Source organism: Palaemon carinicauda, chromosome 8 (genome assembly GCF_036898095.1).
Source record: "Palaemon carinicauda isolate YSFRI2023 chromosome 8, ASM3689809v2, whole genome shotgun sequence".
Classification (NCBI taxonomy): domain Eukaryota; kingdom Metazoa; phylum Arthropoda; class Malacostraca; order Decapoda; family Palaemonidae; genus Palaemon; species Palaemon carinicauda.
This window is the reverse complement of record NC_090732.1, coordinates 85,097,542-85,115,524: the sequence shown is the minus strand read 5'-3', so window position 1 is coordinate 85,115,524 and position 17,983 is coordinate 85,097,542. Positions and strand designations below refer to the sequence as shown.

Sequence of the window (17,983 nt, the reverse complement as noted above, 5' to 3'; positions counted from 1 at the left end):
AAATTTTCACCCATATATTTTGTATATTCTATGTACACGAGAAGCACAGAAATAATACCCGCAAAAACGAAAACATATTAGCGATGCCAACTATTTTATCAAGGTTGCAAGGCTTGTATTCACATGCTGTAATGAGCCTACATTGCCTTATAGCAGCTATTGAAGCACGAGTTGCTGTGAGTGCCATGCGTGATAGAGTTAACGATGGATGTGGTCCATCGGCCAGAGATATAATTACAAGTGCCACTCAGTCACTAAATGGAACAGTAAAATCACAGCTAAAATCTGTATGTTCGCTTTCCTGTGATATTCAAAACTGGAAAAGATTTGCTTTAGGGATTCCTGCGCTTCCGACATCTCGCACAGGATATGGAGTTCCAGACTCTTGTGAATATCTTTCTGATGGACTGCTTTTCTTTGCGAACGATAGTGGTATAGAGGACTTTAACCCTATTTTAATATTTGCAACAGGAACGTGATTGGGTGATCTACCAGCAAATAATATATGATCTTGTGATGTAACATTTAAAGCTTTTCCACACCACTGGACCCAACTATTCACAGACAATTCTAAGTAAAGTAGGTCAATAAGGAAATTATCATTAGATAGATTGAGAGGACAGTTCATTTAGAAAATCTAAAAAACGTAACTAAACTCATCTATTAGGTATAATGAATAAATAAATGAAACAAAATAAAATATATAGAATATATGTGTGGAACTTTCGTGGGTGGAATTCTCCATGGGTGAAATTTTCGGGGGTGGAATTTTCTGGGAGGAATATTATTGGGTCGAATTTTCGTGGGTGGAATTTTCATAGCACCGTTCTTGTATTTGGTTTTCACCTTGCTAACTGTAATCTTTATTTTTTTGCATAGAAACTTGCTGTCTATTAAATTCCTTACTCCTGATCTGGATTTTAATCTCTGGCACCATCACAGGATCAGTTCTTTATGCATGTTGTATAAGATTTTTCATATTTTAGATAATCCATTCTATTCAGATCTTCCCAGACTGTACTATCGTGTAATAGTCCATGGCCTAGGGAAGGGTTTACCGTGTGCACGAGATGAACTCTAATTCAACCACTAGGTTTTTATATTTGACACGTTGAATTGTAAGAAAAATCAGGGTGGACTTTCTGAAACCTGGCAGCAAGTGAGAAATTTAGGCCTAATTTCAATATATCGGGTGATAACTTTGACCCGTAAACTGTAGGTACCTGAAATAAAAATGCCCATATCTCCCTTGAAAATTAATTTAAATGGATCATTTACGGCTTAAAATGTTTCTTTTAATGCAATCTTTCTAATGGTGTATAAGACTTTAGCTTTTAGAGTTAAATTAGGCCATTAATCCCTAAAATGTTACCAGAAATCAAGAAAAACTAATGAATTTCCCTATGAAGGAAAGGTCAGAAACAAACAATATTAAAGAATGAATGGCTTATATTGACAATAATCAGAAGAGAAACACTGTATGATTGATATAATAAGCATATTATAATGTTCTCTGCACATAGGAGCTTACTGTAACTTTTCGTAAAAATCTATTTTCTTAACGCCAGTTTACAGTCGCCCCTAACTACGTGGCTCTGTACCATGGCATGGAGATTATTTGATGGTTATGTACTGAGAAAAATTTCTTGAGTGCATAAAATCATCAAAGAATATATAGGTTACAGGGTTCTCTTAAACAATTGTTGACTTTATAAATTCTTGCCATTGCAAAAATTTTTTTATCAACCTATGTCTTATGATATAGTTTTAGTATTGGAAGGGTACTATGACATTGCAAATCAATAAGTTGTATTGGTTGAATTAAACCAATTCAAAGAAGCATAATAATAGTTTTAACCAAAATTATTCCATTCAGTCAGTAGGATAAATCAGAGAAATTTTTAAGTATTTCAACACACTAATTTCTCCCTCCATCATTAGAAGTGTAAAATGACACTTCTGTGTAAAACTGAGATTATGTTCTTTAATATCAAAAGATAAATTCAAAGCTAATATATATTCAATGAGGTAAATATATTTATTACATTTATGATTGAAGCATCTAACATTTATTTGTTTACATGGCTAAATATTGTAAAATTTAAATTACATTTGTAAGGGAGTCATATTTAGACAAATGTGTTTTTCATGATTGTGCTTTTCAATAACGTTCCTCATCACATATTATACCAAAAGGATTGCTGTATGTTGCATCACTTACAACTAAGCCACTTTGACATTTACAAAAGCTGCAGCAAGGAACATAGTTGTTGCGACAGGAATAGTGATATGTCCCACATTTTGTACAATTGCACATCACAGTAAATTCCTCAGGTATCAGGTTCTTTCCATCAGTTGGCACCATGAGATCATCCGCTACTTTATAACCATTTGATACTGGATCAAGGGGCTCCCATATAATTAAGATTGAATAAAGCAGAAAACATGTGATATGAGGCAAAATATGCTCTTTTTATATCTTGTTTTGTTGCATAGCTAGTAGGTGGTAGGTTCTTAAAGCATGACCTCTTGGAAGGATGATACATAGTTTCTCAGGTGATCTGCTTTTTACACACTGTTGACTGCTTCAGTCCTTTTGTCAGATACTCTTCAGTTATGATCACTTGACTTTCAAAATTATTTTTAGTTCCAAATTATTTTGAATGTATTTCAGGGCGTGCTTTCAGAGCAGCAAGTTTAATCCCAAATTTGCTTGCGTAATCACAGCCAGTCAGGTAATATAATGCAGGCAACACTTGGCATAGGTTCTTCCCTTGCTGAGAAATCAACATATAAATGACAATATACCCGACTAAGTCCCCAGCTCCAGTATTAATCCACAGTTCATCGCATCCTTGATAATGAAGCTCATTCCAGTAATACAAAAATAGAATTAAGACATTAATATCAGTTGCATTCTTGTTGAACTACATGAAGTGCATAAATAATGGATCACAGGTCTACTTCTACCTCAGAATTCAGTTCTGGAACTTCAGATATCAATCGAGCAGATAACCTTCGTGAGGGGATATTCATTCATCTAGACCTCTGAAATTCCTGATATAAATCTCTTAACGCTGTATCCTGCCATGGATAATCTAAAGCCATTTGATGAAGAAAGGACTCCAGCTTTGTCATGTTCATAATTGATGGCCAAAACTTCTCCATCTACACAGGCATTAATGTAGTGCAGTTCTATTGGAGTCTTCATTCCCTTTACTAACGCTCTGAATTTTTTACTGTCATTTCAACATAAGAATCAAACAGAAAATATATTTTTGAAGCATATACACAGACACTTGAGAGAAAGAATGACACAAAATTCAAACTATATAAAACATGCGATAACGACAACGACGATGACGATGACCGCAACAATGACGACGACGACGAAGACGACGACCACAATAATGACATCGACCACAATGACGATGACAACATCGACCACCACCACCACGATGATGGTGACGACGACGCGACCACAATGACAACGATGACGATATAGCAAGCTTAAACAGGTTTATATCATCAGTGCAATGGAGAGCAAGAGATAAAAAAGCAATAATGTTACAGTGTACGTATAAGATAAAATAAAGCAATAACATTAGAGTGTACGAGTGTGTATGAAACATTCATGGTACTTGGTTTTCCCCCCCTAATAAAGACATACATGTGAAACAGGTTTATATCATCAGTGCAATGGAGAGCGAGAGATAAAAAAAGCAATTACGTTACAGTGTACGTATGAGATAAAATAAAGCAATAACGTTAGAGTGTATGAGAGAAACACTGTTGGGGGGTCCTCTTGCAGGAGATACGCAAGTTTTAGGCGATCAATGGGGACCCAGTCGTCTTTGCTATGAAAGTAAAATAAGGAAGCCTTTGGTGTGCGACTCACCACAAGGAAAGAGCCTGTGTAAGGGGGCGTTGGAGATTGCGATGAAAATGTTCAACCATTCCGTTAGCTGCAGAGTTGTAGATTGTTGTCTGATGTAGGGTGATGACCAGGAGATTCACTAATGATGTCCAGAATTGTGAGGTGAAAGGGGTACCCTGTCAGAAGTAATAGGCTCAGGGATACCAAACTTCGCTATCCACTCTGAGAGTACATGAGGCGGACGTTGCAGTTTGCATCCAGATGGATTCAGGTCATCAAGTAGAGAGAGCCATCAGTAACGGTAATCAGATTGACATGAGTGTCTTTTCATAGTTTATGTAAGGCAGATCTATTTCAATGTTATTACTGATTTTTAGATATCTTATATATTTTCATTTGTTACTTATATATAGTTTATTTCTTATTACCTTATTTACTTTCTCCAGAAGCATACTTTTCCGGATGGAGACTGTTAGCTGGTAGCATTCTGCTTTTCAAACCGGGGTTATAGGTTGGCTAATGATAATAACAATAATGATAATAATAGTAAATATAATATATAATACATACATACACGCACACGCACACACACATACACACACACACACACATATATATATATATATATATATATATGTATATATATATATATATATATATATATATATATATATATATATATATGTATACATATACACATCATCATCACCCATTACTAGTCCACTGCAGAACAAAGGCCTCAAACATGTCCTTCCACTTGCATCTGCTTTTGGTCTTTTTGTGTAAACTTCCTTTGTTCATTGATCCATAGTCTTCTCTTCCTTCTTCTGCTTCTTTTACAATAACTAGGTACCCACATTGTTATTCTTAATGCCCATCTATTGTGTGTCATTCTTATTATATGTCCTGCCCATGTCTTTCTTTTTCTCACTAGTTGTTAGAATTCCCTCTACTTTAATATGCTCTCGTATCCATATTGCTCTTATTCTGTCTCTTGGTGTTATTCCCCTCATTATTCAATCCATAGCTCTTTGAGTTATAACTAGCTTATTTTTTAAGGCTTTAGTGAGGCTCCAAGTTTCTGATGCATAAGTTAATACTAGAAGGAGCATTTCATTAAATACTTTTTTTTTCTTAGAGAAAGTGGCATTTTACTTTTCATAATCACATTTTATTTACCAAATACTCTCCATACCATGCATATCCTTCTTTTGATTTTGGTCTCGAGTGTGTTACATACTATATATACACACAATGCAAAGAATGCCCTATCAACTGTGGTTGCTGTAACTTTGCCCATGCCACGCTCCTCTCCTTCTCTCCACCAATGCCAGTGAACGTCACTATTGGTGCAGTACTCAAGCAGGTGATCGTCAGCTCGCCCCGCCTATTGACCTTCTTTAATAAAAAACTGTCCAAGGCAGAATCTGGATACTCTACCTTGACTACGTATTGCTGGTGGCGCATTTGGTTTTCCGTTATTTTTGCCCCTTCTTAGAAGGTACGCTCTTTGTCATTCGCATGGACATTCTTAATGTCTAGTCTGCCTATGAATGACAACACCTCCCTGTCATTGCTGAATACAACTGCATCCTTCAACACGTCCCTGAATGAATTAATCCCATTGCTGATGCCGTGTCAAGAAACACATTGGCTGTCATTCACCTGGGTTTGGAATATAATACCTTGTCAGAAGCTCAACAAAAAGATCCAGAGTACTAAGCATGCAGGACATCCTGCTCATCCTTCCTTTAAGAAGGCGTCGCCATCGACGACTCCAACGCTACCCTCCTCTGTGATGTCAGTATTGTAGGCGGCAACTGTGGATACCTGTCAATCTGTGTATACAGGTGTTTAATTTTATCCATGGCCTCTCACATCCCTCATGCCAATCGTTTGCACAGCTACTGAAGACAAAGTTCATTTGGCACAGCATTTCTAATGATGCTAAGGATAGGGTCCACACTTGTACTTCATGCCAAAGTTCAAAAGTACATTGACACACAGATTCAGTAGTGGGCACAGTTCCTCAACCTCAGCATCATTTTACCCACATTCATGTCTTAGTATTAGGTCCCTTACCAACATCATAAGGATACCGTTACCTGTTTACCATCACTGACTGCTCTACTCGTTAGGTTGAAGCCATCCCCATGCAAACTGTAATGTCTGCCTCATATGCTCTCAGGGTGGATACATAGAGTTGGCATCCCTGAGCCTATCACTTCGGACAGGAGTGTCACTTTCACCTCTCAATTCAGGACATTAATAGCGAATCTCCTGGACATTGCCCTACTTCCTGCTGCCAGACTTACAAATCCCCAGCGAAGCAATACATATCGACAAATTTGCAGACTGCAATACACATTTTACTGTGCACCCACACTAGCAAGCCCTGGTACCCCCCTCTGTCCTTGTGATGTATATATATATATATATATATATATATATATATATATATATATATATATATACACGTGTGTGTGTGCACGTGCGCACGCACGCACACACGTACGAACGCGCGCGCCCGCACACGCACACATACATGTATATATATATATATATATATATATATATATATATATATATATATATATATATATATATATATATATATATATATATATATATATATATATATATATATATATATATATACATATATATATATATACTGTATATGCATTGGGAGAGGAAAATGGCATGGGATTATGAGTTCTGGATTGAATAGAAATAAATAAAAACTATTATCTTTTAATTTTCCTAATAGTTCTGATATATCAGAGAAATTGCCACAAATTATACTCATCATCCTATATCATATAGTGAAAAGTACAGTACGATATGACCTCTATGAATTTTAAGGAACTTTCAGTATTCTGCAAAACTTCCATTATATTTTATAGATAAATGTAAACACTTGCATATTCCTGAAACTATGAACAGAACAAATTTGGATATAAAATTTATGGATGAGATCGAACAATTGGTATTACTGTCTATCTAGATGAAAACAAGGAGATTTCTTATAATTTTATTATTCAAACTCCTCAAAATGAGTTTTAGTAAATAGTTGCCAAGCTTTTTCTTAATTTACAGTTATAGACTATAAACAGTATAAATGTTTAATAAAGAAAAATACTTGGTAGCATTTTTATGCTTAGAAATAGGAAAATAAAAATGCAATCATCAATGTCGATTCGGAAAGTAATTTATCTAGTTCAGTGTTCTTTTATAATATAGAACTAAAAAGGAAAATATTTAAACAACCTCTTTTGATTCATCTCGGCTGCCTTTTCTCTCTTCTTTCTCATATTTCTAGAGGTACGAGAGACCTAATATTGCAATGAATTATAATCAAAATAATTGCAAAAGAAATTTTGATGATTTCACACTTAACATATTTCTCTGGAGAAAGTAAGCCATAGGGAAACTTGGCCAACCTTCGGCTCTTTTACACGATTTGTTTTATTACTACTGTTAGAATAATCATGGATGATTCATTTAATGTTGAAAACTTGATAGTCATGATGAAGTGGAACTTGCCCTTGTGTATAATTACAATAGAAACATTTAGAAGTAGTTTATCTTGTGTTTGGTTCTGGACCTGGAAGTATTATTTGTATAGAGCTGGGTCAAGAAAACCGATTTATGTAGGTGATACTTTGAATATTCTTGGCCTATGATCATATTGAGTTACTGATTTTCGACTATTGTCATTTAAAAAAAAAAAAAAAACTAAATTCCAAAATATGATAAAGATATAACCAAACACTTATTGCGGAAATACAATAAGAATAATATGAGAAATTAAAATGTAACTATTCCTAGAATTAGGAATTTTAATTAGCCGCGTTTTAAGATTAGAAATGCTTTGTACTTTAGGGCGTAGAGGCATTCTTATCAGATTAGCTGTATTAATTTTCTAAAGTTCTCACGGAATTGTTATTAAGGCTAACTATCCAGTTAACTATTCTTATCAACAACAGCTTAAGTAGCAGAAATTGCAGTAATAGTAGTTGAATCACCATCATTTATTTTTTATATAATCCTCAGTACTGGCAATACAAATTGCGAAATGTGAGCCTCGGAGACGACTGGAACGCAGGGAAGACCAACTACACAGCTCTGCAGGTAACATTTACTCCAACATTGGTCATCGTCTCTAATGTCTTCTGCACAGTCTTTCTTATTATCGCTTCAGCCATTGTTAACAGGTACAGTATATTACTTCTGTAACATTTAAGATATTGTTGCAAATTATTGTGGAGCCTTTGATAAAAGTACGCTCTACTAAGGTTGCTCTTCTATATATATATATATATATATATATATATATATATATATATATATATATATATATATATATATATATATATATATATATATATATATATATATATATATATATATATATATATATATATAGTGTGTGTGTGTGTGTGTGTTTGTGTGTGTGTGTGTATTTATTTATACTAGGAATATGAATTGGGAAATGTAGGAATTAATTTTAATGGTGAATATCTTAACAACTTAAGATATTTAGTTAACAGTTGTGTTTAGTGACTCGTGGGAGGAATTACAAAGGGATAGATGATTTGAATTGAGAAAGCAGATATCTAGAAATGAAAATATGAGAAAAACTGAGAAAATTTTTAATGAAAATGCAAAGGCAATAAATGACAGTTATGGACTAACCTCTAGAGATTGTTATTGAATATACGTTCTTAAGACAGACAGTAAGCGTTTCCCCAGGATATGACACCAAATTTAAAAGTAGGATAAGCATGGGATAGAGAGTTTTTGCTAAACAAAATAAGATTATGAAAAGTAAAATGCCACTTTCTCTAAAAACAAAAGCATTAAATGCGATGGTCCTACAAGTTTAAACTTGTACATCAGAAACTTGGAAACTTACTAAAGCCTTACAACAGAATCTAGTTACAACGCGGAAAGCTATAGAAAGAATAATGATGAGAATAACAGTAAGAGAGAGAAAAATTAGCAACATGGATACGAGAGCAAACTAAAGTAGAGGTTATTTTGATATGTAAGAAAAAGTAATGGACATGTTCAGGACATATAATAGATGGACATTAAGAATAACAGAATGGGCCCCTAGAGATTGCAAAAGAAGCAGGGATAGGAAGAGAATACGAAGGATTGACAAAGTAAGAAAGTTTGCGGGCGTGGACTGTCATAGGAAGATGTAAACCCTTTTACCCCCAAAAGACTTAACAGATGCCAATGGAATGAATTTATATATATATATATATATATATATATATATATATATATATATATATATATATATATATATATATATATATATATATGTATATATATATATATATATATATATATATATATATATATATATATATATATATATATATATATATGAAAAAAGAAATGGACGTGGGCAAGACATATTATAGAAGCGCATTGAATTAAAAGAAAGGGCCCCTAGAGATTGCAAAAGGAGCAAGGAGAGGAAGAGAAGACGATGGATTGACAAGCTAAGAAAGTTTGCAGGTGCGGACTGTCATAGAAAGATATAAACAGATGACAGTGGAAGGATTATATATATATATATATATATATATATATATATATATATATATATATATATATATATGCTTGTGTGTTTGTGTATATATATGTATGTATATATATATATATATATATATATATATATATATATATATATATATATATATATATATATATATATATATATATATATATATATATATATATATATATATATATATATATATATATATATATATATATATATATATATATATATAGATAGATAGATAGATAGATAGATATATATGGTTATATTCATATGTATATATATATATATATATATATATATATATATATATATATATATATATATATATATATATATATATATATATAGGTATATGTTTACATATACATTTATATACTATATAATATACTGTATATATATATATATATATATATATATATATATATATATATATATATATATATATATATATATATATATATAGGAGCTAGAATGGCAATGGTTGAGAGAAAAATATAATTCTCAATTGACAAAATTATCCAGTGGGCCGATATAAATGGATTTAAGTTCTCGGCAAGTAAAACTACTATTGTCCATTTTTGGTCGTATCTGGGGAGTAGGCCTACATCCAGACCCAGATATGTACATTAAAGGTCCACTGATACCATGTGCAAGCGAAGCTAAATTTTTAGGTTTGTTATTTGATTGTAGGTTTACATGGGTTTCTCACTTAAAAGCGTTAAAAGCTAAATGTCTCAAGGCTCTGAATATTTTAAAAGTATTGTCCCATTAGCTTTTTATTTCATGTATGGTTGCTATGAAATCTTACGCTGTCTATTTGAAAGTGTTGTAGGATTTATGCAAGATAGGAACAAGGGCTTAGGTTCTTTTATGATTTGTGATGTATTGCATCATGTTAGAGAATGTTCAGTGACATGTGCTCTGGATTATTCTTTTCCATGTGTTTCCAATATTCGCGAATTCCCGGCGAGAGAATGTTATCTATTTTTTTTATTTCGGGGACAATGGGTGGGGGGAGCTAGCTGACTGAGAGAGCCATCTGGTGTAGCGTAGGCTACATACAGGAATTGGGAGAGTAATACTTGGCACCTTTTCCCTTAGGCACAGCCTTCACGCTTCCCAAACAAGTTGGAACCTTTGGGAATTTGCCAAATTTGATATATAAGGATCTAAGTTTGGGTCAGAGACAGGCAGACATAGTGATCGAGTTAAACTGCAACCAGAAGATAGCCTCCTTCCCCTCTCTCTCTCGCTCATTCCCGCCCGTAAATCAGTGTATTCGAAAGTGTACAGTGCGTTTTACTGCGTCCTCTCTTAAGTGACTCTGTGCCCCAAAGCAAATCGTGTGTCACGCAAACTAAAAGGTGATTTTGAATTAATTGTATTGGGGTCATTGTTGGCATTGTACAACATTTTTGTAAACGGCCCTGTCAGCAGGATAGGGTTATAGAGTGATCTAGTGAATTAGTATTCATTTAGAGTCAAACTTTAACATTGTATTATTTCCGTTATTTCAAGCATTTGTATTATTTTCATTGCAATATTTCTTTTATTAGGTTAGGTTAAGTATTATTCAGATATAATAGTTCAAGTCAAGTTATTATAAATTTCAGAACATAACATTTTTGCCATAATCTGTTTTATTTTTGTTATTCTTTTCAAAGTGTTGTAATTTATATAGAATATATTTACTTTTGTAAAGAGTGTATTATTCTAATCATCACTATTTAAGACCAGTTTCCGCTCGATTCCTGTTAAATTAAGAACCACAGTGAGAGTTGAATAAGTGATAATAATACTTAAAGGTAACTACCCAGTTTAGTTTTGAGTGTGCTGTACCAACTGTGTGTCACACGATCGTACATAATTCATTTTGTATATATTATGCTTGTATCTTTGCTCTTCCCTCGCACTAAAAAGAACCAGAATAAACATGTCTGTGTTTCTCCTATGTAACATTGTCTGTTTTTCGAACATGAAATTTCCTGTTGCCTTGAGGTTTTGTATATAAAGGAGAGTGTTCTATAATAAATTAACTCAGTTGCTTTCATACTGCCTTTGAGTCACAACTTACTATCGGCCTGTCACATTGGTGACCCCGGAAGTCAACTCGCTCCCACCGTCTTCCACCCCCCTCCTCCCTCACCCCACCATCGTTGGTACTATGGCGGACTCTACAGAAGTTGGCTCTGCGACTGCCCCATTGAAACTTTCATCGTTCGCCAGCGGAGAGGCGTTTGCTTGGTTTCAGCATGCAGAAGTCCAGTTTCGCATCAAGGGCGTGACTCGCTTAACCACCAAAGCAGATTATGTTCTCACGGCGATGCCCGAGGACACCTTCCCGGAAATATCCGACTGGCTTTGTGAACAAGGAGACACCCCAATAGCGTGTGACGCCCTCAAAACATACCTTCTGCAGCAGTACTCGCCGTCGCCAGCCGCCCGTATAGCAAAGCTTTTTCAGCTCTCGCAACAACCGTTGGGGGAAAAAAAGGGCTTCGCTTGCCCTCAGGGAAATGACCAGTATCGCTCGCCTTCAACCTGCCACAGATGGCTCTCCTCGTGAAGTGAACCTACTTCGTACCCTTTGGATACGCCGTTTTCCCGGACCTATGCGCGCTGCCATACCCGATGTCGATAGTTTACCCATAAAGGACTTGATGACCAAAGCCGACGCCCTTATGGACAGCCACTTCAAGACCTCCATCAACGCCTCCACCCCTGACGAAGAGGATGCCTATTCAACGTCAACCGAAGCTGACATGAATGCCGTAGGACATACACGCCTACCCCGTGACGTGCCGAAGCAGTGACAAAGCCACCCACCACCCACCAATCGCTCGCACCTCAACAAACGACTTCTACAGCCACTTACTACCTCCCATCCGCTGCAGTTTTGCTACTACCACTTCAGATTCGGGGCAACCGCGAAGAAATGTGCCGAGGATTGTCAGTGGCCAAAAAACGTGTAAGTAGGCCATCGCTCATGGCGGTGGCCTCCTGTGTTTCTAATCTTTTCTTTTTACATGATGCAGGAACGGGCGTGCGATTTTTGGTAGACACGGGTGCTTGTCGTTCTCTTTTGCCAAGGGAACTCTTCAAGACACGACGTAGTCTGTCTACATCTGCCGACGTCCGCTTGGTAGCTGCCAACGGATCTGCGATACCCACCTACAGTTACGAGAACCTCATATTATCGTTCGGAAACGGTAAATTCAATTGGAAGTCTCTTGTTGCTAACGTCACATTGCCAATCCTCGGTGCGGATTTCCTCTCTCATTTCCACCTTCTGGTCGATGTCGCCCACCGACGATTGGTCAACGCAGACTCGTACTTTTCGACACCTCTTCAACCCGCCCCCTCTAACCTCGCTCTCCACATTAGCGCACCCACGGATGCCTACGCCCACCTCCTCACGTCGTACCCAGAAGTTTTCCGTCCAGAACTTCGCCAAACGCCCACGGTTCCTGCCAAGCACGGTATTTATCACGATATCAAGACGACGGGATCCCCAGTCTTCGCTAAATTCAGACGTATGGCACCGAAACAATTGGCAGCCGCCAAACAGACGTTCGCCGAAATGGAGGAAATGGGCCTTTGCCAAAAGGCCTCCAGCCCATGGTCGTCACCCTTACACATCGTTCTGAAGAAAGACGGCTCCCTCCGTCCGTGCGGGGATTACAGGCGCCTGAAAATGCAAACAGAACCGGATCACTACCCCCTCCCAAACATTGCCGACGTGACCTCCTACCTGCACAAAGCGAAGGTTTTCTCTACGCTCAACCTCCTGAAGGGGTATTATCAGGTGCCTTTGAACCCAGAAGACATTCCCAAGACCGCCATCACCACTCGATTTGGTACATACACCTTCAATTACTCCTGTTTTGGCCTTCGTAACGCTGGGGCCACGTTTCAACGTCTCATGGATGGCATCTTAGGGGACCTCCCTTTCTGTGTATGTTATGTGGACGACATACTTGTGTTCTCCTCCTCAAAAGAGGAACACCTCCGTCACCTGCACATCGTGCTCGACCGCCTGCAACAAAACGGCCTTGTAGTCCGGTACGACAAGTGTACCTTTTGCCGCCAACGAAGTGTCGTTCTTAGTGCACCGCATCACTCCTGAAGGAGTCCATCTCCTCCCTGAGAAGGTAGCAGCTGTTCAGAACTTCCCCGCGCCCTCGACCGTCAAAGCTCTGCAGGAATTCTTGGGCATGATCAACTATTATCACCGTTTTCTGCCAGCCATTGCCGCCATTCTTGCTCCCCTGTACGCCTCCCTCAAGGGCAAGCCAAAGGACCTGAAGTGGGGTCCCCTTCAAGAAGCAGCCTTCTGCAATGCAAAGAAGGCCCTATCAACTGCTGTGGCTCTCACTTTTCCTATCCTACATGCCCCTCTCCTATTGGTGCAGTACTCGAGCAGGTGGTCAACGGCTCGCCCTGCCCATTGGCCTTCTTCAGCAAAAAACTGTCCAAAGCAGAATCGGGTTATTCTACCTTCGATCGAGAATTGCTGGTGGTGCACTTGGCTGTCCGTCACTTTCGCCATTTCTTAGAAGGTACGCCCTTCGTCATTCGCACAGACCACATGCCTCTGGTGCACGCCTTTACTCGACAGTCTGATGCCTGGTCCGCCCGGCAATGCTGACAACTCTCCGCCGTGGCTGAATACAATTGCACCCTTCAATACGTCCCTGGGAAAATGAATCCCGTCGCCGATGCCCTGTCAAGAAACACGTTGGCTGCCGTTCAACTGGGATTGGATTACAATGCCCTGGCTGAAGCCCAACGACAGGATCCAGAGTATCAAGCATGTAGGACATCCTGCACATCCCTCCGTTGGGAAGACTTCCCCCTCGAAGACTCCAACACCACCCTCCTCTGTGACGTCAGTACTGGTAGACTGCGACCTTGGATTCCTGCTCCCATGCGCCGGCAGGTGTTTGATTTAATTCACTGCCTTTCACATTCCTCGTGCCGTTCTACTGCACAGCTGCTGAAGGCAAAGTTCATTTGGCACGGCATTTCTAAGGATGCTAAGGATTGGGTCCGTGCCTGTACTTCTTGCCAAACTTCCAAAGTACATCGACACACAGATTCAGGAGTGGGTACCTTTCCTCAACCTCAGCGTCGTTTCGCACACATTCACGTCGACGTTGTAGGCCCCCTACCCACATCATAAGGACATCGTTACCTGTTTACCGTCATCGACCGCTCCACTCGTTGGCCTGAAGCCATTCCCATTGAAACTGCAACGTCCGCCTCATGTACATCTGCCTTACTCTCTGGATGGATTTCAAGATTCGGTATCCCTGAGCATATTACTTCTGACAGGGGAACCACCTTCACCTCTGAATTGTGGACATCATTAGCGAATCTCCTGGGCATCACCCTACATCAGACAACGGCCTACAACCCCGCTGCCAATGGAATGGTTGAACGTTTTCATCGCACCCTCAAAGCAGCTTTGATGTCCCACTGCAAGGATTTCAACTGGTTTACTCAGTTTCTCTGGGTCCTCCTGGGACTAAGGACTACTCCTAAAGATGCCCTCGATGTCTCGGCAGCTGAAATGGTGTATAGCGACCTGTTGGTCGTCCCTACCGAATTTTTTCCTTCTACAACCTCCTCTGACGATCACCAGCGCATACGTCACGTCGTGGGAAAATTTACTCCATGCCGCCAGACTTACAAGCCCCCAGCGAAGCATCACATACCAACAGACTTGCACTTTGCAATGCACGTCTTCCTGCGCAACGACACTAGCAAGCCACCACTAACCCCCCCTTACACGGGCCCTTTCCTCGTAATCCGCCACAGTCCGAAAGCATTCCTACTAAACATTCGTGGCAAAGAAGACTGGGTCTCCATTGATCGTCTAAAACCTGCTTATCTTCTGCCAGATGACCCTCCTACAGTTCGCCTCTCTAGATTAGGGCGCCCTATTTAACATGTACAGTATGTCATTTTTAGGGGGGGAGCCATGTACCAACCGTGTGTCACACGATCGTACACAATTCATTTTGTATATATTATGCTTGTATCTTCGCTCTTCCCTCACACTAAAAAGAACCAGAATAAACATGTCTGCATTTCTCCTATGTAACATTGTCTGTTTTTCAAACATGATATTTCCTGTTACCTTGAGGTTTTGTATATAAAGGAGAGTGTTCTATTATAAATTAACTAAGTTGCTTCCATACTGCCTTTGAGTCACAACCTTCTCTTGGCCCGTCACAGTGCTTAAGAGATATTCAGTGTTTTATATATTGCTGTCTGGGAGTTATCTAACGGTCTCAGAATTCAGGTATTAATGTTTTAAAGTGCAACAGTTTTAATATAAAAGCAAACAAGGAAGTTTGGAGTTTGAGAGGTTAATTAACTTGCCAGTCATAGTATATATGATATTATATGTTTGGTTGTCAGTCACGAGCCATATTAAAGTACATTTTTTAATGCCCAGACTTCGGGAGTCATAATCGTATAAATGTTTTGGGTGCTTAAACCTGGGATCCATACATTATAATATATATATATATATATATATATATATATATATATATATATATATATACGCTAGTGTACCCAAGCCATCAAAAATGACTTCAAAATATCTAGATAGGCACACACGCAGATGCAACCCCTCCCACCCCTTCCCCTTTCCTAACTCCAACCTGCTGGATCAGCAATTTGTGGGAGACTGAGTCCGATTTCCGATTGTACCTCTTCGGGGTATCCCTCTCACCAGGATATAACAACCCTCTCTCCCCTTGAGGGTGACAGAATATGAATATATATATATATATATATATATATATATATATATATATATATATATATATATATATATATATATATATATATATATATATATATATATATATCATTATCATTATTATTTGTGAAGCTACAACCTTAGTTGGAAAAGCACAATGCTATAAGCCCGAGGGCTACAAGGAAAATGGCCCAGTGAGGAAAGGAAATAAGGAAACTACAAGAAAAGTAATTAAAAATTCAAATAAAATATTTTAAGAACAGTAACAGCATTAGAATGAATATTTCATATGTAAACTATAAAAAACAAAAAAACAAAAACAAAAAAACAAGAGGAAGCGAAATGAGATGGAATAGTGTGCCCAAATGTATCCTCACGCAAGCGAACTCTATCCCAAGACGGTGAAAAACCATGGTACAGAGGCTATAGCACTGTCCAAGACCAGAGAGCAATGGTTTGATTTTGGAGTGTCCTCCTAGAAGATCTGCTTATCATTGTTAAAGAATCTCTTCTACCCTTACCAAGAGGAAAGTGGCCACTGATCAATTACATTGCAGTAGTTAGCCCCTTGAGCGAGGAATAATTGTTTGGTTGTCTCACTGTTGTTAGGTGTATGAGGACAGAGGAGAATATGTAAAGAATAGGCAATACTGTTCGGTTTATTTGTAGGCTGAAAGAAAATAAGCTGTAACCAGAGAGAAGGATTCAGTATACTGTAGTACTGTCTGGACAGTCAAAGGACCCAATAACTCTCTAGTGGTAGTATCTCAAAGGGTGGCTGGTGTCCTGGCCAACCCACTACTATGATTATATATCCAGACACTTAATCTTTATTATATATATATATATATATATATATATATATATATATATATATATATATATATATATATATATATATACTCGTATATCATCTTTGGAAGGGTAACAGATCAGATTTGACCTGGAATAACTATACTCAGCTTAGAGCTCTTGCTTAGAGAGTTAATGCTTCAACTGAAAAAAGAATACAATTTAACCATAAAAGAAACCCTTTCTGGTACAGCCCAGGAGCATAAGTGGTGAACTACCCTTAAATCTGCACTCTTTGGTGTAGATGCAACAGTTCCTCCTTTACTTGAACCAAATGGCTCTGTCACTCACTGTCCAAAGGGAAAGGCAACCCTTTTGGCAAATGTGTTTGACAGCAAGCAGAGTAATGGGAAACTCTAACTTCCTCATTCCTGTTTTCTTGAGGCTAAACTAACTAGTTTAGCTTTTCGATCTCGTGAAGTTAAAGCTCTCTTGATGGACCTTGATGCTTATGGAGGTGTAGACCCACTTAGTATTTTTTATATGTTTTTTTCATAAAGACTGCAGATTTCTTAGTTCCAAAGTTATCTGTTATTTTGTGCAAGTTAGCAAGAAGAGGAGCTTTTAGCACTTGTTGGAAAATTAGTAATGTTACTCCACTATATAAATGTATTTGTGGTAGCTCAAGTCCAACTGATTACTTCCCAATTTCTATAATTCCCATATTATCTAAAGTTTTTGAATGTCATTTGGAAAAACGTCTTAATGGGTTTGCTGAAGGTAATCATGTGTTCCCTAGTTTGCAATTTGGTTTTTGTAAAGACCTTCGAGCATGTGATGCCCTTCTTACAATCTCCAATGCTGTACAGAAATCCCTTGATTCTGGTCAGGAAGTTCGTATGATTGGCCTTGATTTTAGTGATCCCTTTGACTGTGTTAATCATGAGGCCCTTGT

General features: G+C 37.8%; 1 protein-coding gene across 3 annotated transcripts in view; it reads left to right on the top strand.

Annotated features, from left to right (window-relative positions):
- Positions 1-17,983, top strand: part of LOC137645789 (equilibrative nucleoside transporter 1-like) — a 205,639-nt gene that overhangs the window by 53,287 nt on the left and 134,369 nt on the right. For all 3 annotated transcript variants that reach the window (XM_068378726.1, XM_068378727.1, XM_068378725.1), the window contains exon 3: positions 7,934-8,094. In XM_068378726.1, coding sequence (XP_068234827.1) covers positions 7,934-8,094 — 161 coding nt within the window. The remainder of the gene's footprint in view (positions 1-7,933; positions 8,095-17,983) is intronic.